Source organism: Bubalus bubalis, chromosome 7 (assembly GCF_019923935.1).
Source record: "Bubalus bubalis isolate 160015118507 breed Murrah chromosome 7, NDDB_SH_1, whole genome shotgun sequence".
Classification (NCBI taxonomy): domain Eukaryota; kingdom Metazoa; phylum Chordata; class Mammalia; order Artiodactyla; family Bovidae; genus Bubalus; species Bubalus bubalis.
The window spans coordinates 4,456,868-4,474,915 of NC_059163.1; the positions used below are offsets into that span (position 1 = coordinate 4,456,868).

General features: G+C 51.9%; 1 protein-coding gene across 9 annotated transcripts in view; it reads right to left on the reverse strand.

The window, feature by feature from the left end:
• KIAA0232 (KIAA0232 ortholog) overlaps positions 1-18,048 on the reverse strand; it is an 84,028-nt gene that overhangs the window by 14,866 nt on the left and 51,114 nt on the right. For 6 of the 9 annotated variants that reach the window (XM_025289648.3, XM_025289645.3, XM_025289650.3 and 3 more), the window contains exons 4-6: positions 8,545-8,611; positions 7,250-7,331; positions 1,492-4,801 (exon numbers count right to left, since the gene is read on the reverse strand). In XM_025289648.3, the coding sequence (XP_025145433.1) occupies positions 1,492-4,801; positions 7,250-7,331; positions 8,545-8,611 (3,459 nt within the window). Of the gene's footprint in view, positions 1-1,491; positions 4,802-5,605; positions 7,212-7,249; positions 7,332-8,544; positions 8,612-9,877; positions 12,528-18,048 lie in introns of those variants that run through there. The other 3 variants (XM_025289651.3, XM_006042496.4, XM_025289652.3) reach the window with 3 other exon arrangements.

Below are 18,048 nucleotides of genomic sequence, written 5' to 3' on the forward strand. Positions count from 1 at the left end.
TCTGAGCAGCTCAGATGTCAGTGTTTCGGTGGGATTCAATTCCTGGCTAAAGATCCCCAGGCAAGTGCCTCAGAGCGTGATTCCTGGGTTGCTGTGGGGGCTTCCCACCACCACCTGCTCTTAGGGCCACACCTGTGCACTGCCTGGACACATGGCTGTCATCTGAATCCACGAGAAGCTCACAACTTACCAAAGAAAGGACACCGATGACTCATGAAAAATGGCAAATGCAACTAAGAGGAAAGGCATAAAGCACATGAAAATTAAAAGGAAGCAGAAATGATTTCTGGAGAAGGCGATGGCACCCCACTCCAGTACTCTTGCCTGGAAAATCCCATGGATGGAGGAGCCTGGTGGGCTGCAGTCCATGGGGTCGCTAGGAGTCGGACACGACTGAGCGACTTCACTTTCACTTTTCACTTTCATGCACTGGAGAAGGAAATGGCAACCCACTCCAGTGTTCTTGCCTGGAGAATCCCAGGGACGGGGGAGCCTGGTGGGCTGCCGTCTATGAGGTCGCACTGAGTCAGACATGACTGAAGCGACTTAGCAGCAGCAGAAATGATTTCTGCTGTGGGTGGAGCAGAGAGGAATGGGGGACGTGGGAGGGAGGGGCGCCTCCTGGGTCCAGCTGGACAGAACCACGTGGAGGGCGGGCAGGCAGGCGGAGCGTGCAGGACGACGGAGGCGAGGAAGGGATGACCCAGCTGCTCTCCAGCCACAGGTGGCCTGACTTCTCGATACCTCCACCTGACTTTTTAAAAAGCTGCCCCTGGAAAAGGGCCAGGGGGGCAGAGCTCCAGGCTTCTCCTTGGGAACAGGTCATCACCATCACTGTTTCTTCTTGTACAGTTTAACCTCAGATCACATCTCAGCAACATCAGATGGTACAATGACTCCTTTAAAAAACTATTCCTATTAACCTCATTTGATAGACTGACCCATACAGTTCAGGTAACTTCAGGAATACATACTTTGTAATAAGCAAGGATACACCCGCAGGGGTTCTATGGAAGTTATTTTGTTACATTTGTATTGAGGGTTAATTGCTACATGTACCACAAAAAATTTCAGAGAATTCTACAGAGATGTAATTTATCTTACATGTAAAACGTTAACTTTTTATAAACTAATCAGTGTTGCAGAGACAGACAGGCTTCCTACTTCAAGACACCCTTCGCCACCATTCCTGAGGAGCAAGGGGCCTTCCAAAGAGTGAACGGTCACTTCTGGATTCATCAGTTGGGAAAGCTTTGCTTTAAGCATAGCACATGCAGTTAAGACCACTCAGAAACACCTCATACACTGATTTATCTAAAAATGTCAATTGTCTAGTTCAAATTGATAAACATCAAATCCAAGGATGCTAAGTTTTAAGACGTTCAAGCTAAATTCCCAATAATTTAACCCTATCTTTTCTTTGCCTGAAATGGCTGTTCTTAAAGTCTGATCAAATCCTTTCACCAAGTACCAATCCCCACTGACACATACCTCTTCCAGCTGTCCTGAAGAAACTGGATTATCTTCATAAGCAGGGAACTGACAACCTGCTTTGCAGCTGCAGAAATGATTAATTTCTTCCTCGCACTGTGCCATTATTTTACAGTTTGCTTCTGGGCTTTCCAGGTCGATCTCCAGAGGCTCGCTCATGCTGCACTCCAGACACGGGTTCCGCTCTCCTGCTGGCAGGACCCCAGCCGACTCCTCCTGGGAATCCAGGGAGGTCTGGGCACTCTTCTCCATCCCAGACTTCTTTAACCTGGGGAGGAACTTCCCAGACTCAAGCTCGGACTTCCCATAGTAATGGCCTTCTTTCTCTGCATCCTCTTCCAGCGGTTTGAGATCTGCCTGTGGATCTTCGAATGCGTCGACTTGAGAAGGAATGGGAACGTTTGCTTCGTCTCTCTCGGATTCAAATTCTGACTCACTTCCTCCTCCGGGGGAGAGTTCAGATGCAGAGATAGGGCGAAAGTGAGTCCTGGGGGAGATCCGGATAGCCCGGTACTGTGTTCTGTCGACGTCGCATATCCTGGGGTGGAAAACTTCGCTGTCGGAATCAGAGCAGAGGATTGACTTCGGTTTGAAGCTTGGACTGAAAGATGCAATCCCTTCGGGTTCAAAGGAACACTCTACGTGGAGAACTTGTGAAAACGGATTGCTTAAGTCAAAGGAAGAGAAGGGATACTCGAGTCCAGGATCTTCAACTTGAAAGTTGCCACAAGCTCCTAGTAAGTCTTCATGGAAGATGAAGGAAAATCCCTTATTCAATCCGTTTTCCCCACTCTTCGGCTGGTCGTTCTGTTCCAAGGACACAAAGGGTTTCCATAACTGCCTGTGACCAGGAGCGAAGCTGTTTCCGGGGGTCATAAAGACATCTGTCCCCGCTATGGTCACCACGTCGGAAGCGGCACACTGCAGCAAACTCCCTTTGGCGTGACTGGGCTGTACGACTGCCCACCCTCCATCGCTGTTAAAGGTTTTGAGCTCCCCGTAAACTCCTCCCAGGATGAATGAGTTCTCTTTGTCTTGGGCCACATCCCAAGGTTTCGAGGGGGTGGTGTAGTCCCCACCATCCACCTTGGACAGCTCGCCGGACACAAAGGCTCTCTTCTCCAGGGTCTCTTTCTGGCCCTCCCACAGGTGGTATTCTGATCTCTGCACGGCCTTGTTCGGCTCCTGGAGGGGCTCCATTGGAGCCTCAGCATCCAAACAGCAGCAGTAGTTATTTACATCTGTCGGAAACAACTCATCATCAACGCTTTCTATTTCTAGCAGAGCTGCAGAATTTCTGTCTGCCATCTTTGTCCAAATGTCTTTAATAACCCCTGAGCTGTAGCCATCTCCACGCGGACTGCCTTCACTACACGCTTGCGTAGTTTCGAAGGCTTTGTTCTCTGTTTTTTGTTCTAGCTGAATACCACAGATAGATTCTAGTTTAGATTTTTTTTGGAAAACTAACGTTGGGATTTCTCCTAAAGTCCTACTGTTTTGCTGGCAAGTTTCATCCTGCAAAAAATCTAGGAGTTCTTCATCTACATAATTGGACGAGACTCTAGGAACTACATAATTAATATCCTCTGCGTTAAACTGTGTGGACTCTTCAAACTGGATATTTAACGTCTCATTGTCTGAACGTGTTTCTTCTGAATGGGACCACGGACTACAAGTTCTTGTTGAAAGATTAGAACAGTGTTCATTTTCTTCAAAGGCACTATTTTTGGTCCATATTAGTAATCTAGACTGTGTTTTCCCAAGCATGTTAGCACTAGAATCTGTATTTTCATTTCCCAAGTTGAGTGTTTCAAAAGAAAATGGTAAAACAGAATTACTGCATTGCACTTCAAACACTGAAAAACAGGAGTTTATACCAGATCCTTCATTAATATCTGAAAAGAGCTCTTGATTGCCGGCCAGCAAATGCGGATTGAGCGCTGTGCTGTCTAAGGTCGGGGAGAGTCGAACCGGGGAGTCTCCCGCAAAACTCTCCCCGTCAGCATCGCCAGAGCTGGACGAACAGCACTCCCAGAACTGGGCCAGGCTGCCAAGGTCTTGCAGGAGAAAGCCCTCGGCGCCCACAGAGCTGGTACAGTCTGCCCATATTGCACGTTCCCCTTGCAACTCCATTCCATCTAACACTATGCAACATTCTGCCTCAAAATCTGTCTTCTCTTTGCTTTTTTGTCGAATCATATTCAAAATCCGACTTTCTCCTTGCGTGGTTTCTGAGGCACCGGGATCCAACATGGATTGGTCAATATCCACTTCGTAGAAGTGTGTTAGTTCTGACAGATGAATATCATCCAAGTATTTGTCGTCCTCTGGCAGAGGACAGAATGAGGTCCCAGCGAGGTCGATGTCCTCATTTATGACTGCAGGCATTTCTACAAAATGACCATCGATGAAAGTACCTGCTGCGAGGTATGTTTTATGAATATTATTGTTGCTGATGCAGAGGCCGTGCACTGACTCGGACAACTCCTCCACAGCCGCTGAGGTCACGTCGTCGGCGTCTTGCCTGTTGCGGTACGTGGTCTCCAGCTTGCTTTTTCTGCTCAGAGGGACGAAGTACTCGGCGATGGGCTCGGTGTACCACAGCGGCTCCTCCTTGTACTCCCTGTCCGTCCTGCTCTCCAGGAACAGGTCTCTGCCCTCGGCGCCCCCCACCTCCTTCCTGCCCAGCTCCTTCAGCGGCCGCTTGCCCCGCTTGCACAGCTGTCGGAAGGAACCGCCACCGCCGCTGCTGCTGCTGCTCCCCGCGGCATGTGGGCTTCTCTCCACCTTCTCGCCGCGCTTCAGCGAGAGCCGGCTCTGCCCGCTGCGCGCTCCTTTCTTGTTCCGGATCTCCCGCACCTTGTGCCTCAACTTCACGCACTTCGCGGACGCCTTGGGCTCCCCCTGGTTCCCGCTGGAGCTCGAGCCAGCTTCGCTGGAGCCGGATGACCAGGAGCGTGGGCGCGGCTTCCCGTCCGGCCGGTGCCGGCTCTGCTTCTTGGACGGCGGCTGCGGCGCGGGCCGCTCTTCGCCGGGCCCGTTCCTGAACCTGTTCTCCTTCTCGCTGTGGCTGCGGCCGCTCTGCGTTCTCTCGTGCAGGCTGGCGGGCGGCGCGTCGCCGCTTCTCTCCCGGATGACCTCGCCTTCGCTGTTGCAATCCTTGGGGGAGGGCGTGTCTGTGCTGGCTGGAGGGGCTGTGGACGAGGAGGACGAGCTCGAGTAGGAGCCGACTGCGGACTTGTTCCACACGGTCATGATTTCCTGCAGGCAAACTGGCTTCTCGGACAGCGGTGGAAATGCTTCATAGTACCTGGAAAAACAAGCAAGAGATTTCAGAAGTGGGCGCTCAGGACGTTACCCAATATAGAAAAACAGCATCACCCGTCTAGAAATGGGGTATTTCATTTCAACAGAGTCAGTGTTTACACGGCATCCATGAGTGAGCAACTTAAAAAAAAAAATTGACAATACAGTAAAACCTTTAAATTTAGGTCCGTGGATCAAGCACCTTCGAAGTTCAACACCGAGATAAGCGCTACAGGAATACTTAGAGAGTATGTTAAGCTGATGACTTTAAACTTTGGATTTTTGTAAAGTCACAAAGTACAAATGGGATACGGTGGGAAGAACGCTAACATTCTGATGAGGAATGTCTGAACGTGAGTCTCAGCTCATTTCCTCCGCTTGTGACGTTAGGCTGCTCGTGCAGTGGCACAGGCTGTCTCCTCACTCCTCACTCCTCACTACCAGGGCCTCTCTCACACGGCTGCCGCGCGCACTAGAAAACCTGGAAAACGGGGGTACCGGGGCCTCTCTCACACGGCTGCCGCGTGCACTAGAAAACCTGGAAAACGGGGGTACCGGGGCCTCTCTCACATGGCTGCTGCGCACACTAGAAAACCTGGAAAACGGGGGTACCGGGGCCTCTCTCACACGGCTGCCGCACGCACTAGAAACATGCAGGTGAAGAGCTGGAGAGCAAAGTAGTTGCGAGCACACGCTCTGAAGCCACACTCCCTGGGCCTGAGTCCTCACTCTGCTTTCTGCCAGCTCCGTGACCTTAGGCACAGGTCCTAAACCCGTGGCTTAGAAAAGGCCTGAGCACAGTACCTACCTCACAGATCTGTGAAGAGGGGAGGAATTAACATGCACAGTGAGTCGCTGACTGCCACCGTGTCTCCTCCTCAGAAGCCAAGTGCGACGCCCCGCTGGTTAAGCAGGCCATCGGAAATGGCAGCGATCGTGGGATTCAAGGGTTCGGGAAAGGGGATGGATTCTGGTGAGGCCCGGAACAATCAGATGAGCTGGACTACACCTGAGCCTGATGCTCCAGGCATGCTGCGGTCTGGTGAGCGCCCGCTGTGCGGCGTGGGAACCTGGGCGAGGATACGAAGACGCTGGCCCCACGCCTCCGGAGAGCAGTGGCTCCTGCAACACGGGGCGGGAAACCAGGAGGCTGGCGTGGAAGCGCTTGGAGACAGGGTTTCGGTCTGCTAGGAAACTGGTAGCCACGGAAAGTTTCAGAGCTAGACAGACTAGACTGGCCAAGGAAGACTCGGGAGAGTCAGACTGGCTGCCAGAGTGGGGACTGTCATCGCAGAGGCCAGCCAAGGTCACACACGGAGTGATGCAGGGCCGGGTTTTCAAGGGCCTACGCTGGACTCTCCTTTTCAGTCTACACCAAGCTGTCTGACGGAAACATACTGTGAGCTTTGTAAGTCATTTTTAATGTTCTCGGAGTCCCGTTAGAAGTGTAAGAAGAAACAAGTGAAATTAATTTCACCAAATTAATTCAGCCAAATATATCCACATGATCATTTTACATATACGCAATAGTAAAAACGCTAATGTAATGCTTTACATTCTTTTTTATATGAAATCTTTGGACTCTGGGGGTCGGGATGCAACCCACACTGGACAGCACACGCCACCACGCCGGACAGTGCACGCCACCACACTGGACAGTGCACACCATGCCAGACAGCACACGCCGCCACGCGGACAGCACACGCCACGCTGGGCAGCACACACCAAGCCACGCCAGACAGCACACGCCACACCGGACAGCACACGCAACCACTCCGGACAGCACATGCCATGCCATGCCGGACAGCACATGCCACGACACTGGACAGCACGCACCACGCCACACCAGACAGCACATGTCACGCTGGACAGCACACGCCATGCTGGACAGCACGCCCCACACCGGATAGCACACACCACACGACCAACGACATCCTGCTTTCCGCTTAAGATTTACAAGTTTGGAAGATTCCAATGACCTGTATGATAAGGAAGTCTGCTTACAATGTGGCCAATTCAAATACAAACCATTTATGAAGAAAGTAGAAAAGCATCTTCAGGAAACAAGTCTGACACGGGTTCATGACTTGCCCAGGTTCCCTCGGTAATCAGCAGTGGGAAGCTGGCTTCCTTGTGTGTAAAACAAGGACAATCCTAATTCCCACAGCTGGCTCAAAGGACGGGCGTTGGATTTCAAAGGTCATGTGTGAACGGACCATAAATAATAACCTTGTTCATTTGATCAGTTTCACAAATATTGATTCAATGTGTGTGAAAAAAAGATAAGACCATCTCATTCACCTTTGAGCTCTCTGTGTCAGGCACACAGTAAGTGCTCAATAGATTCCTGAGTCAGAAAAGAGCAAACTAAACCGAAGATGGCAAACTAAACCTGTCACCCACGCGGCAGGGCAGGCGTTACGCGGTGCTATCGCGGGGCAACCTGACGTACATTTCCACTTGATCCTTCGCTGTGGGCGATAATTCTGCCTCTGGAGAGGGAGACCCCTCTAACTTCTTGTGAATCTTCTCTTCTGTTAACGAAACAAAAATTCAGAAAGATTTGTCTTGTATCAAGTCAGTAAATGCTCATGTTTTTAAAAGTTTCTCAAGTAAATTTAATCAGAAATTACACAGGCTTCTGTGGCTTAAAAAGAACTCTACACCAGTTTATCTTTTTAATAAAAATCTATTTCTTCAGGGACTTCCCTAGTGGTCTAGGGGTTAAGACTCTACGGCTCCACTGCAGAGGGTGTGGGTTTGATCCCTGGTCACGGAACTAAAATCCCACACGCTCCATGGCACGGCCAGAAAGAAAGAAACCTCTTTCTTCAGTGAGCCAGGGAAAACTCTGCTTAGCCACATTAACACTGGACTGAGATCTCTGACCTCATCACTGACAGAGCATGCTAGAGGCACTTAGTTACGAGACTGAAATCCCCTGGGTGCTTATTAATTACACTGCAAGAACAGAACATCTGTTTGCATTCCAAAAATACTTTCTCACAAGATTCCGCACTCACGGACTTTATATCGCCTCTTCCTGATTAAAACTGATATGTAAAGAAAGTTACTACAATTAGCTCTGTTACTTAGCATCTAGGGGAGCAAGGGCTGTGTTTCAACTCTTAGCTCACGATCCTGCCCTCAGATTAGAAACAAACTGTGCCTTTAAAAAGGCTCGAGACTTGGGGGTGCACAGCAAGATGACCATGAAGGGGACAAGCAAAAGAAACACCCTTAACAGGTAATTCTCATTCTACGGACATGCAGAAAAGCTGGGGAAAGAAGCTGTGAGCATTCACAGATCACAACGACTCGATGGGCCTGTCGAGTCTGCCTTTCCCAAACCGTCAAGACGCAAGGCAGAAATCCCTGCGCAAACCTAACTGACAGGCACCACCTCTGCAGGCCTCGCTGCCACACGGGCGAGTGTTAGTTTGGGATGATGGGGAGGAGAGGGGAGGATGGAAAAGACGACAGATGATTGCTCCCGATCCAGAGCTTTATCTCCTCTCTGGGAGTGCTCCAGCGGATGAAGTCACTCCTCTGAGAGCAGGGACCTCTCTGCAGAGGATGGCCATGGGCTGACCAGCAGCCCCCCCACAGCCAAAGACGGGGCAGGACACCGGCTTGGCGACACGCCGGGTATGAAGACTGTGGTTCCGTGCTCTTTCTTTCCGATCGGTTCTGAGACCTGTGCCCTGCGTGGTGGACGTGGACAGCCCACGGGGACAGCGCTCTCACCTTGCTGGCTCTGCAGGTCCTTCAGCCTGGAGCAGAGCTCCTCCACTAAAGTCTCAATGCCAGAGCTCTGTGGGGACAGAAACGCACACGGTGACTGCCAGGTACGGAAGAGTCAAGCTGTTTGTACACTGTCGTCTTAACAGGAAAGCTTTACAAATCTTTCACATTTCAAAAGAAATACACTGTCCATATTTAAATGAACACAGGAGTAGATTCAACCCAGCAGACGTAGTTTACTAATAAAGCATATTCACTGGCACTTGCAGATAGAATGTAAAAATAATTATGAAACTCCCGGACTGGCTCTGTCTTCCGGGGGGTACAGCAGCTTGCTCACGGCGGAGCCTCAGGACCTAAATGCCTGTCTTACTGCTAAGAGTCCGTCACTATCAAAAACACATTATTCAACATCTGTAACATCTGTGTGAGCAAAGGGCTTGTACGGGGCTCAATACAAATTAAAATCACAAAAATTGCCTTCCGTTCCTCTTAGCAGTTGACAGTCTAAAGAAAACAGGTGATTTCTTTTTTTTTTTTTTTTTCTCTTTAAATAATGAACACTCATGACTGGAACAGAAAGAGCAGATGGAAAATATATGTCATCACTGTGAACACATGTGAAAGCTGCACCGCACGGGTCGTGGGTAGGGTGCTGGCCTCTGTACAGAATCAGGGTAAAATTTAAGGAGAGGGCGTGGAAGAGTCGGAAATTGGTGGGAGGGTGAGGGGAGAATAAGAGCCTCAGTTGACGGAAAAATGAATGATGCAAACAGGCGTGAGCAAACCTTTCACTACGCAGACTTTTAAACTTGTAAAATTCTCTCTCTCTCAAGGGAGGAAAAGGAAACAGCCTTTCACAAGGTACCGGAAAAGTGAACGCATTTCCCAGGAGCTCTGTGTTTACTCAGCAGCTGAAAAGTCCTACTTAAACTGGAACCGAATCCCTCTAGGTGGGCATGACCCGAGCGGACACACAGGACTCCAATGCCCTTCGCCCTTGCGGGGCCGCGAGGAGCTAAAAATAGAACGTTACCCCATTTGCGTCCCTCAAAATGACTCAGCACGAGCATTAGAGATATCCTAAAGGAGAAACCGCACAGTCACACAGTCTGAGCAGCGAGAAGGATCACAATGAGAACGGCTAATTGTACACACTGATTAAGTTACACGCTATCCACATCACAGCACAGCTTTTGACGGGAGACAGAAGGAGAAAAGGGAAAACGGGCCAGGAGAGAGCTGACCTTTCCTGAAGAAGCCCTAGAAACCACGGCAGGGACTAAGTCATAAACACGGCTCCAACTACACAATTCCACCGGGGAGACTCGCTTACCATAGTGTTCAAGGTGGGATGAGTATGGCTGCTTTATTCCATTTCCTCCGGACCATGAACCTAACACCAGTGTCAGCTGACTGCCGGCGGCACGCTGCTCTTCGGTGCAGCAAGCCTGTGTCGCCGTTCCTAAACCCGGCGCCAGCCTCCAGTGCCGAACACCGAGCCCGAGGGATCGCTTATTCCACTCCGGTCAGGGCTCTGAGCCGGCGGGCATGTACTGTCCTCCACAGGCCAGCCATGACAACAGTCACTGGACACTACTCGCGTTTTGGCTTTGTCTTGGAAATTCCTTCCAAGCAACTGTAAAATTCAGTTGCTCTGGACAGTAATGCAGCTTAGGAGTGCAAATGGGAGAGAAGCAACATGCGTGCTCCACAAGGGACAGGCACTCCCATCAGGGCTGTCTTCCTTCCTTGATTCCTGCAGCCTCCTAACTACATTTTCTCACACACACACACACACACACACACACACACACACACAATCATTAGACCATGGATTATCACATGAGCAAACCGAGAGACAAAAAGGGTGTCAAAAGCCATACTGGACCCTGTCATCTCCCAGCAGGAGTTCTGAAGTGTGGATTTGGTGCTGCTAATGAGAAATCTTATCCTGCTTCCCAATTATATTAACTAGATAATTTTAATTATCATATTTTAATAACGTAGCATATCCACAAGGGCATTCAAGAACACCCAGAGCCTACAGTATTAAAAGGAAGAAGAAGAAGTATATTATATTCATGCTTTAGGGATAACTCAAAGGGAGAAAAATGCTGTAGATGAAAAAAAAAGAAACATTAACGTTCTACCACTTAACTCAAGAACCACTTTTCTGGCTGCAAGATGGATAATACCCATTTACCTCCCAGTATCAAACCAACATGAAAAATTTCTCTGCAGGCTATAGGATCACTCTAAAATGCAAATTACAGTATCCACGTCTTTACACTGGGAAACCAGACACAGAGCCTGGTGCTTTCAGGAGAGGTCCGGGAGGCAGTCTTCCGTAACGACTGTTCACTCATTTATTCCTCCCTCACTCAGAACAGCCTGCGAGATGAGCCCCTAGTCCCTGTGGAGCTTACACTCCACTAACTCCCATGTCCCAGGAGACAGCCCGGAGCAATGGACCTGGGCCTGGGTCCCCGAGTGCAGGCCCACTCCTCGTTTCTGAACACCCCCATCTCAAGGTTCCCCAGAGTAAACCAAGGTGAGCGTGCCTGTCACGTCAAGTCACCCGCATATGGGTGCCATCTCTAGACAGTGGATATGCTTTTCATTTCCTAGAGTCTCATTTTTGGATTCATCGCTTTTCCAACACCTTGTGGTTTTTGCTCTGAGTCTGAGGTTGGACGATTAAGAAAGAGAAACATGCCTGATCCGGAGAACGCAAGGTCCTCTGGGTCCTGCCTGGACCACGCGGTGCGGCCCTGCTGCCTTCACTCCCCCCGGGCTACAGGGCGGACCCAGGGGCGCTTCCAGGATGAGGGAGCCCCCGGTCAGACCCTCAGCAACGTACCGTCCCTCTGCTTCTGGGAAAGCTTTTTCATTGGTTTCCCAACAAACTTCTATCATTTCCCACCCCACAGCATGGTGCTTCTTCCTCCTTTCTTCCCATCCTTCTCAGCTAAGGATTTTAATCTTTAGCATCAAGAAAACAAAGGCAGTCTTGACTTGTCCTGCCTGGTTATCCCTCCTCTCCACAAAGGTTTCTGTGGCTATGTTAATCATCTCAAAGGCTAACCTTTTATGGAGAACCTTTTTGGACCAGACAGCCCCTAAGTGCTGGACGGATAGCCCCACACCAACCCTGTGATCACTGACAGGTGTGACACGCAGGGACACTCAACGGCCTGTTCCATGCAGGACTGGGGGCTGGGGGGTGCAGCCAGAGAGATGGGTCTGAATTTCACCTCAGGGTTTGCCACGTGGCCGCCCGTGAGTTATCCACCTATTGCAGCCTTACTTTCCACATCTGGGAATGGTAAGAGCGCTGCTTCCAAATAGCGGGGTTTTCACTTCATGCGTGTCAGTTGTTCAGTTGTGTTCGACTCTGCGATTCCATGGACTGTAACCCACTAGGCTCCTCTGTCAGCAGAATTCTCCAGGCAAGAATACTGGACTGGGTAGCCATTCCCTTCTCACGGAGAACTTCCCAACCCAGGGATTGAACCTGGGTCTCCTGCATCGCAGGCGGATTCTTTCTGAGCCACCAGGGAAGCTGACTTCTTGTACTGATTCCCAACTTCTTTTATCTTTTCTATTTGCTGCTGCGTCATTACTGGGTCTACTTCCTGGGAGGCTTCCTCAGCTGTACCTTCCCACCCTTCTTCCAGCCTTTCATTTCCATCATCACGTTTAGGATTTTCAGGAGACCATCTTGCCAGTTGACTGTTTCTTCTCTGCAGCAACCTTCTCCTCAGTGAGGAGCTCCCTAGGCTTCAGAGCTGTGGCAGCCAGGGAGAAGAGGGCCACGCGGCTCCACCGTCAGCCTCCGGGTTCACCGTGAGATCTCACACTTTCCCGCAGAGGCGCTGGCTGCTGCAGTCCTGCCTGGCTCCCACCTCTCCAAAGTACCGACGGGACGGGGAAGCCGCTCGCCGTGCGCTCTGGGGACCAGGTCTTGGGTACTCGCCCCACAGGTCTGCAGGAACTCCTCGGCGAGACACAGGCAGGGGCGATGCCTGTCCTCTGGGGGTGCTGACTCCTGGCTCCATCTGCCATCAGCAGAGCCTCAGCCTCGTGCGGAGAGGGTCTCGGCTCCGAGCCGGCCCTGCGGAGGCGCCGGACAAGCCAGGAAGGCAAGCCCGGATGGCCCGGTCCCCACTCCGTGGGCAGCAACAGGCTGACCCCTCACACAGGGCCAGCATGGGGCCACCCAGCAGGGCCCAGCCTGGCCCACAGCACCGTTCAGGAAGAAACAGACGGGAGAGCAGGGAGAGCGCCGAGAATGTACTCAGGCCTTGCGGTGGCCGGGGAGTCATACAAGCACACGGTGACTGTCACACACACGGTGACTGTCACATACACGGCGGCTGTCACACACGGTGACTGTCACACACGGTGGCTGTCACACACATGGTGGCTGTCACACACACGGTGGCTGTCACACACGGTGGCTGTCACACACAGTGGCTGTCACACACACGGTGGCTGTCACACACGGTGGCTGTCACACACACGGTGGCTGTCACACACGGTGGCTGTCACATACACGGCGGCTGTCACATACGGTGACTGTCACACACACGGTGGGTGTCACACACACGGTGGCTGTCACATATGGTGGCTGTCACACACGGTGACTGTCACACACACGGTGGCTGTCACACACGGCTGTCACATACACGGTGGGTGTCACACACACGGTGACTGTCACACACGGTGGCTGTCACACACACGGTGACTGTCACACACGGTGACTGTCACACACACGGTGACTGTCACACACACGGTGACTGTCACACACGATGACTGTCACACACACGGTGACTGTCATGGTGACTGTCACACACGGTGGCTGTCACACACACGGTGACTGTCACACACGGTGACTGTCACACACACGGTGACTGTCATGGTGACTGTCACACACGGTGGCTGTCACACACACGGTGACTGTCACACACGGTGACTGTCACACACACGGTGACTGTCATGGTGACTGTCACACACGGTGGCTGTCACACACACGGTAACTGTCACACACGGTGACTGTCACACACACGGTGACTGTCATGGTGACTGTCACACACGGTGGCTGTCACACACACGGTAACTGTCACACACGGTGACTGTCACACACACGGTGACTGTCACGGTGACTGTCACACACACGGTGGCTGTCACACACACGGTGGCTGTCACACACACGGTAACTGTCACACACGGTGACTGTCACACACACGGTGACTGTCACGGTGACTGTCACACACACGGTGGCTGTCACACACGGTGGCTGTCACACACACGGTAACTGTCACACACGGTGACTGTCACACACACGGTGACTGTCACGGTGACTGTCACACACACGGTAACTGTCACACACGGTGACTGTCACACACACGGTGACTGTCACACACGGTGACTGTCACACACACGGTGACTGTCACGGTGACTGTCACACACACGGTGGCTGTCACACACGGTGGCTGTCACACACACGGTGGCTGTCACACACGGTGACTGTCACACACACGGTGGCTGTCACACACGGTGGCTGTCACACACACGGTGGCTGTCACACACACGGTAACTGTCACACACGGTGACTGTCACACACACGGTGACTGTCACACACGGTGACTGTCACACACACGGTGACTGTCACGGTGACTGTCACACACACGGTGGCTGTCACACACGGTGGCTGTCACACACACGGTAACTGTCACACACGGTGACTGTCACACACACGGTGACTGTCACGGTGACTGTCACACACACGGTGGCTGTCACACACACGGTGACTGTCACACACGATGACTGTCACACACACGGTGACTGTCATGGTGACTGTCACACACGGTGGCTGTCACACACACGGTGACTGTCACACACGGTGACTGTCACACACACGGTGACTGTCATGGTGACTGTCACACACGGTGGCTGTCACACACACGGTAACTGTCACACACGGTGACTGTCACACACACGGTGACTGTCATGGTGACTGTCACACACGGTGGCTGTCACACACACGGTAACTGTCACACACGGTGACTGTCACACACACGGTGACTGTCACGGTGACTGTCACACACACGGTGGCTGTCACACACACGGTGGCTGTCACACACACGGTAACTGTCACACACGGTGACTGTCACACACACGGTGACTGTCACGGTGACTGTCACACACACGGTGGCTGTCACACACGGTGGCTGTCACACACACGGTAACTGTCACACACGGTGACTGTCACACACACGGTGACTGTCACGGTGACTGTCACACACACGGTGGCTGTCACACACGGTGGCTGTCACACACACGGTAACTGTCACACACGGTGACTGTCACACGGTGACTGTCACGGTGACTGTCACACACACGGTGGCTGTCACACACGGTGGCTGTCACACACACGGTGGCTGTCACACACGGTGACTGTCACACACACGGTGGCTGTCACACACGGTGGCTGTCACACACACGGTGGCTGTCACACACGGTGACTGTCACACACACGGTGGCTGTCACACACACGGTGGCTGTCACACACACGGTGGCTGTCACACACGGTGACTGTCACACACACGGTGGCTGTCGCACACGGTGGCTGTCACACACACGGTGGCTGTCGCACACACGGTGGCTGTCACACACACGGTGACTGTCACACACGGTGACTGTCACACACACGGTGGCTGTCACACACGGTGGCTGTCACGGTGACTGTCACACACGGTGGCTGTCACACACGGTGACTGTCACACACACGTTGACTGTCACACACGGTGACTGTCACACACACGGTGACTGTCACACACAGTGGCTGTCACACACACGGCGCCACAGGAAGCAGTGGGACACGTGGTCACGACGATGAGAACACATCCAACGGTAAGTAACTTGAAGGCTGTCTCTGCCCTCCCGTGAGGGCTCTGAGTCCCATCCCTGAACACAGGAGCATCGACACACACCCGCCCACGGCCTCGTCCCCGGCTCTCACTGCTGAGCACTCTCTAGTCCGCGTTACAGAGGAGGAGAGAAGAGCCTACCACGGGCCAAGGGGGCGTGTAAGAAAAGACGATCTTTCCGGTGAGGTCCACAGCTTTCATCAGATACCCAGCCTGTGATGCCAAAAAATGGTGAAAAACAGCCGACTTGAGTTCAGCAGGCTGACGACGGAGGACATCCTTGAGGAAAAGCACTGCACAGGATGGGGACTCAGAAACAGTCCCTGCTGTGGTCTTTACCACGGTCAGAACTGGGAAACCCCTGAGAGGGCCATGATCCAGAGAAGAAACAGCCTTATAAATGTTACAATGGACAGTGAGCAGTGAAAAGAAGCAAGGTCATACTATCAATACAGATAAAATCTTTCAAAACGTTAACTAAAAACAAGTTATAAAACATACAGGACGATACCGTTCATTGAAAGTTTACATGCAGAACAGTCCCGCGTTTGGGTGCCGTCTCACAGAACATTCAGTAGAAGGATACAGATGTGCACAGGAGATGAACAGCGGGTTCTGAGTGGCGGTGCCCACAGAGAGAGAGAGGCCGTGCCCAGGGAGGGCACGTGGGCGCTCAAGCCCTGCTCACAGCTCCGTGTTTCCCCGGCCGTGTCCACAGGGGCTCAACGCTGCTCCGGGCTCCACACCGTAGCCCCCGTACACCTCTTTTCATGCCCTCACCCTCAGATGGTTAGGGGGTCACCTCCCATTTGTTTCCTTTTCCACACCCTCGCTTAGAGCGCTTAAGAGTTCAGGAAACTTCCTATAAACATCCCCACCTTTTCCTAAAGAGAGAAAAAGACCCGACACCCCCAGGATGGTGCTCCCCAACATCTCCCTCTCCCAGCAGCCGGCTCAGCCCCTGGACACGTGCGAGACCACAGACTCAGTCCCCGGCCAGACCAGCGTCAGGTGGGCTGTTACATGACTTCCTGGCCCAGACCACCAGCCCCTGCACCCCAGACACACATATCCAACTGCGTTTTCAAGATCTCTGCCGGCTCTCCCAGGCACCTCACGTTCAAATCTTAATTTATACCCATCCACTCAGAGCTAGTGTTCCCTCTCGAACTCCCTTTCCTTGGCAAGGGAAGTGTCCACTCCTGCAGTTGCTCAGGGCTGTCCTCCTTGATTCTTCCCTCCTTGCAGGGGTTGCACCCCCCCAGGGCTGGGGCCGCACAGCAGGAGGTTGTGGGGGGGGGGTGGCAAAGCTTCACCTGCCCTCCCCATGGCTCATAGGACGGCCTGAATCATCCCCCTTGCCCCCCATCCCATCAGAGGGAAAAACTGTCTTCCGCTAAATTGTTCCCTGGTACCAAAAAGGCTGGGGGCCGCAGCTCCACCCCACACCCGAGCTTGTCAGCTCTGCTTCCAAATATATTTAGAATCCAACCAGGCCTTATCGTCGTCAGCCTTCTGGACTCCTGTAACAGCCTCTCACCTGCTTTTTGGGTCCACCTCTGCCCGGCAACCTCCCTGGCCTCACCTGACCCATACACTCTTCATGTAACAGCCTGCGGCATGCTATTAGCAGATAAGTCAAGTTGCATTACTCCTCTGCTCCAAGTTCTCCAACATTCGAGGCTTCTCCGAGGAAAAGCCGGAGGCCTCATATGGGCCTATAGGCTTCCTTGAAAGCCCAGCTCCATCTCTGCCCAAGGAGATAAGGCCTGGGCTTCCGCCGGCAGGGCTGGCTGTGAAACACAGAGACTGGGACCATCTCAGCTTTGAAACCCTCTGGCTTCTTGGGGGTCTGGCCTGTAGAGGGAGCACGGCATCGCCTCTCGCGGTGCACACAGGGCGCCCAGACGGGCCCTGCATGGTCAAAGGCTCGGTAAGTATCAGCTATCACTGGATGCTCTGTGATCCAGAATGAATTAAGTTCAGACGCTGGCGGGCAAAGAACAATGGACCTGGTCAAAATTCACCCTGACAGTAAACCGCCACGAACAACCTTATGTGCTTTTTTATACACATCTCTGTAGAGCATATACATGTGTGAAATACTGAGATGTACTGTGAACTTTTACTGGCAAAAAGAATGTCACTGGTGAACTTAGCTCATTGAGAAAACATGAGCAACTGCAATGAGACTCCACTGTACCAAAGACATAGATTCTTTACAAGGCTCTTCTCTTTAAATAACCAGATCGAGTCAGGGACCCGGGGTAAGCAGCATGCTGTTACTTTCAAAACTAAGTTAACTGAAATAACTTACAATAAGTCATCATTGCATCCTAATTTTATTTCTTCCCCAAACAGGGCCCTTGTTGAGTTTCTAACATCCTAATCATTCCCCAAATGGGAGATGAAATACTAGCTTTGATTCAGTTTTAAGTAGCTCAATAAAAATGAAACAGAAATATAATTATTAAAGACAAAACCAAACGATACGAAAAGCTCTAACTCTACGGAGAGAAAACAAAACCAAGTAAACTTGAGGATTCAAGAAACAATCGCTGGCACAGTTCAA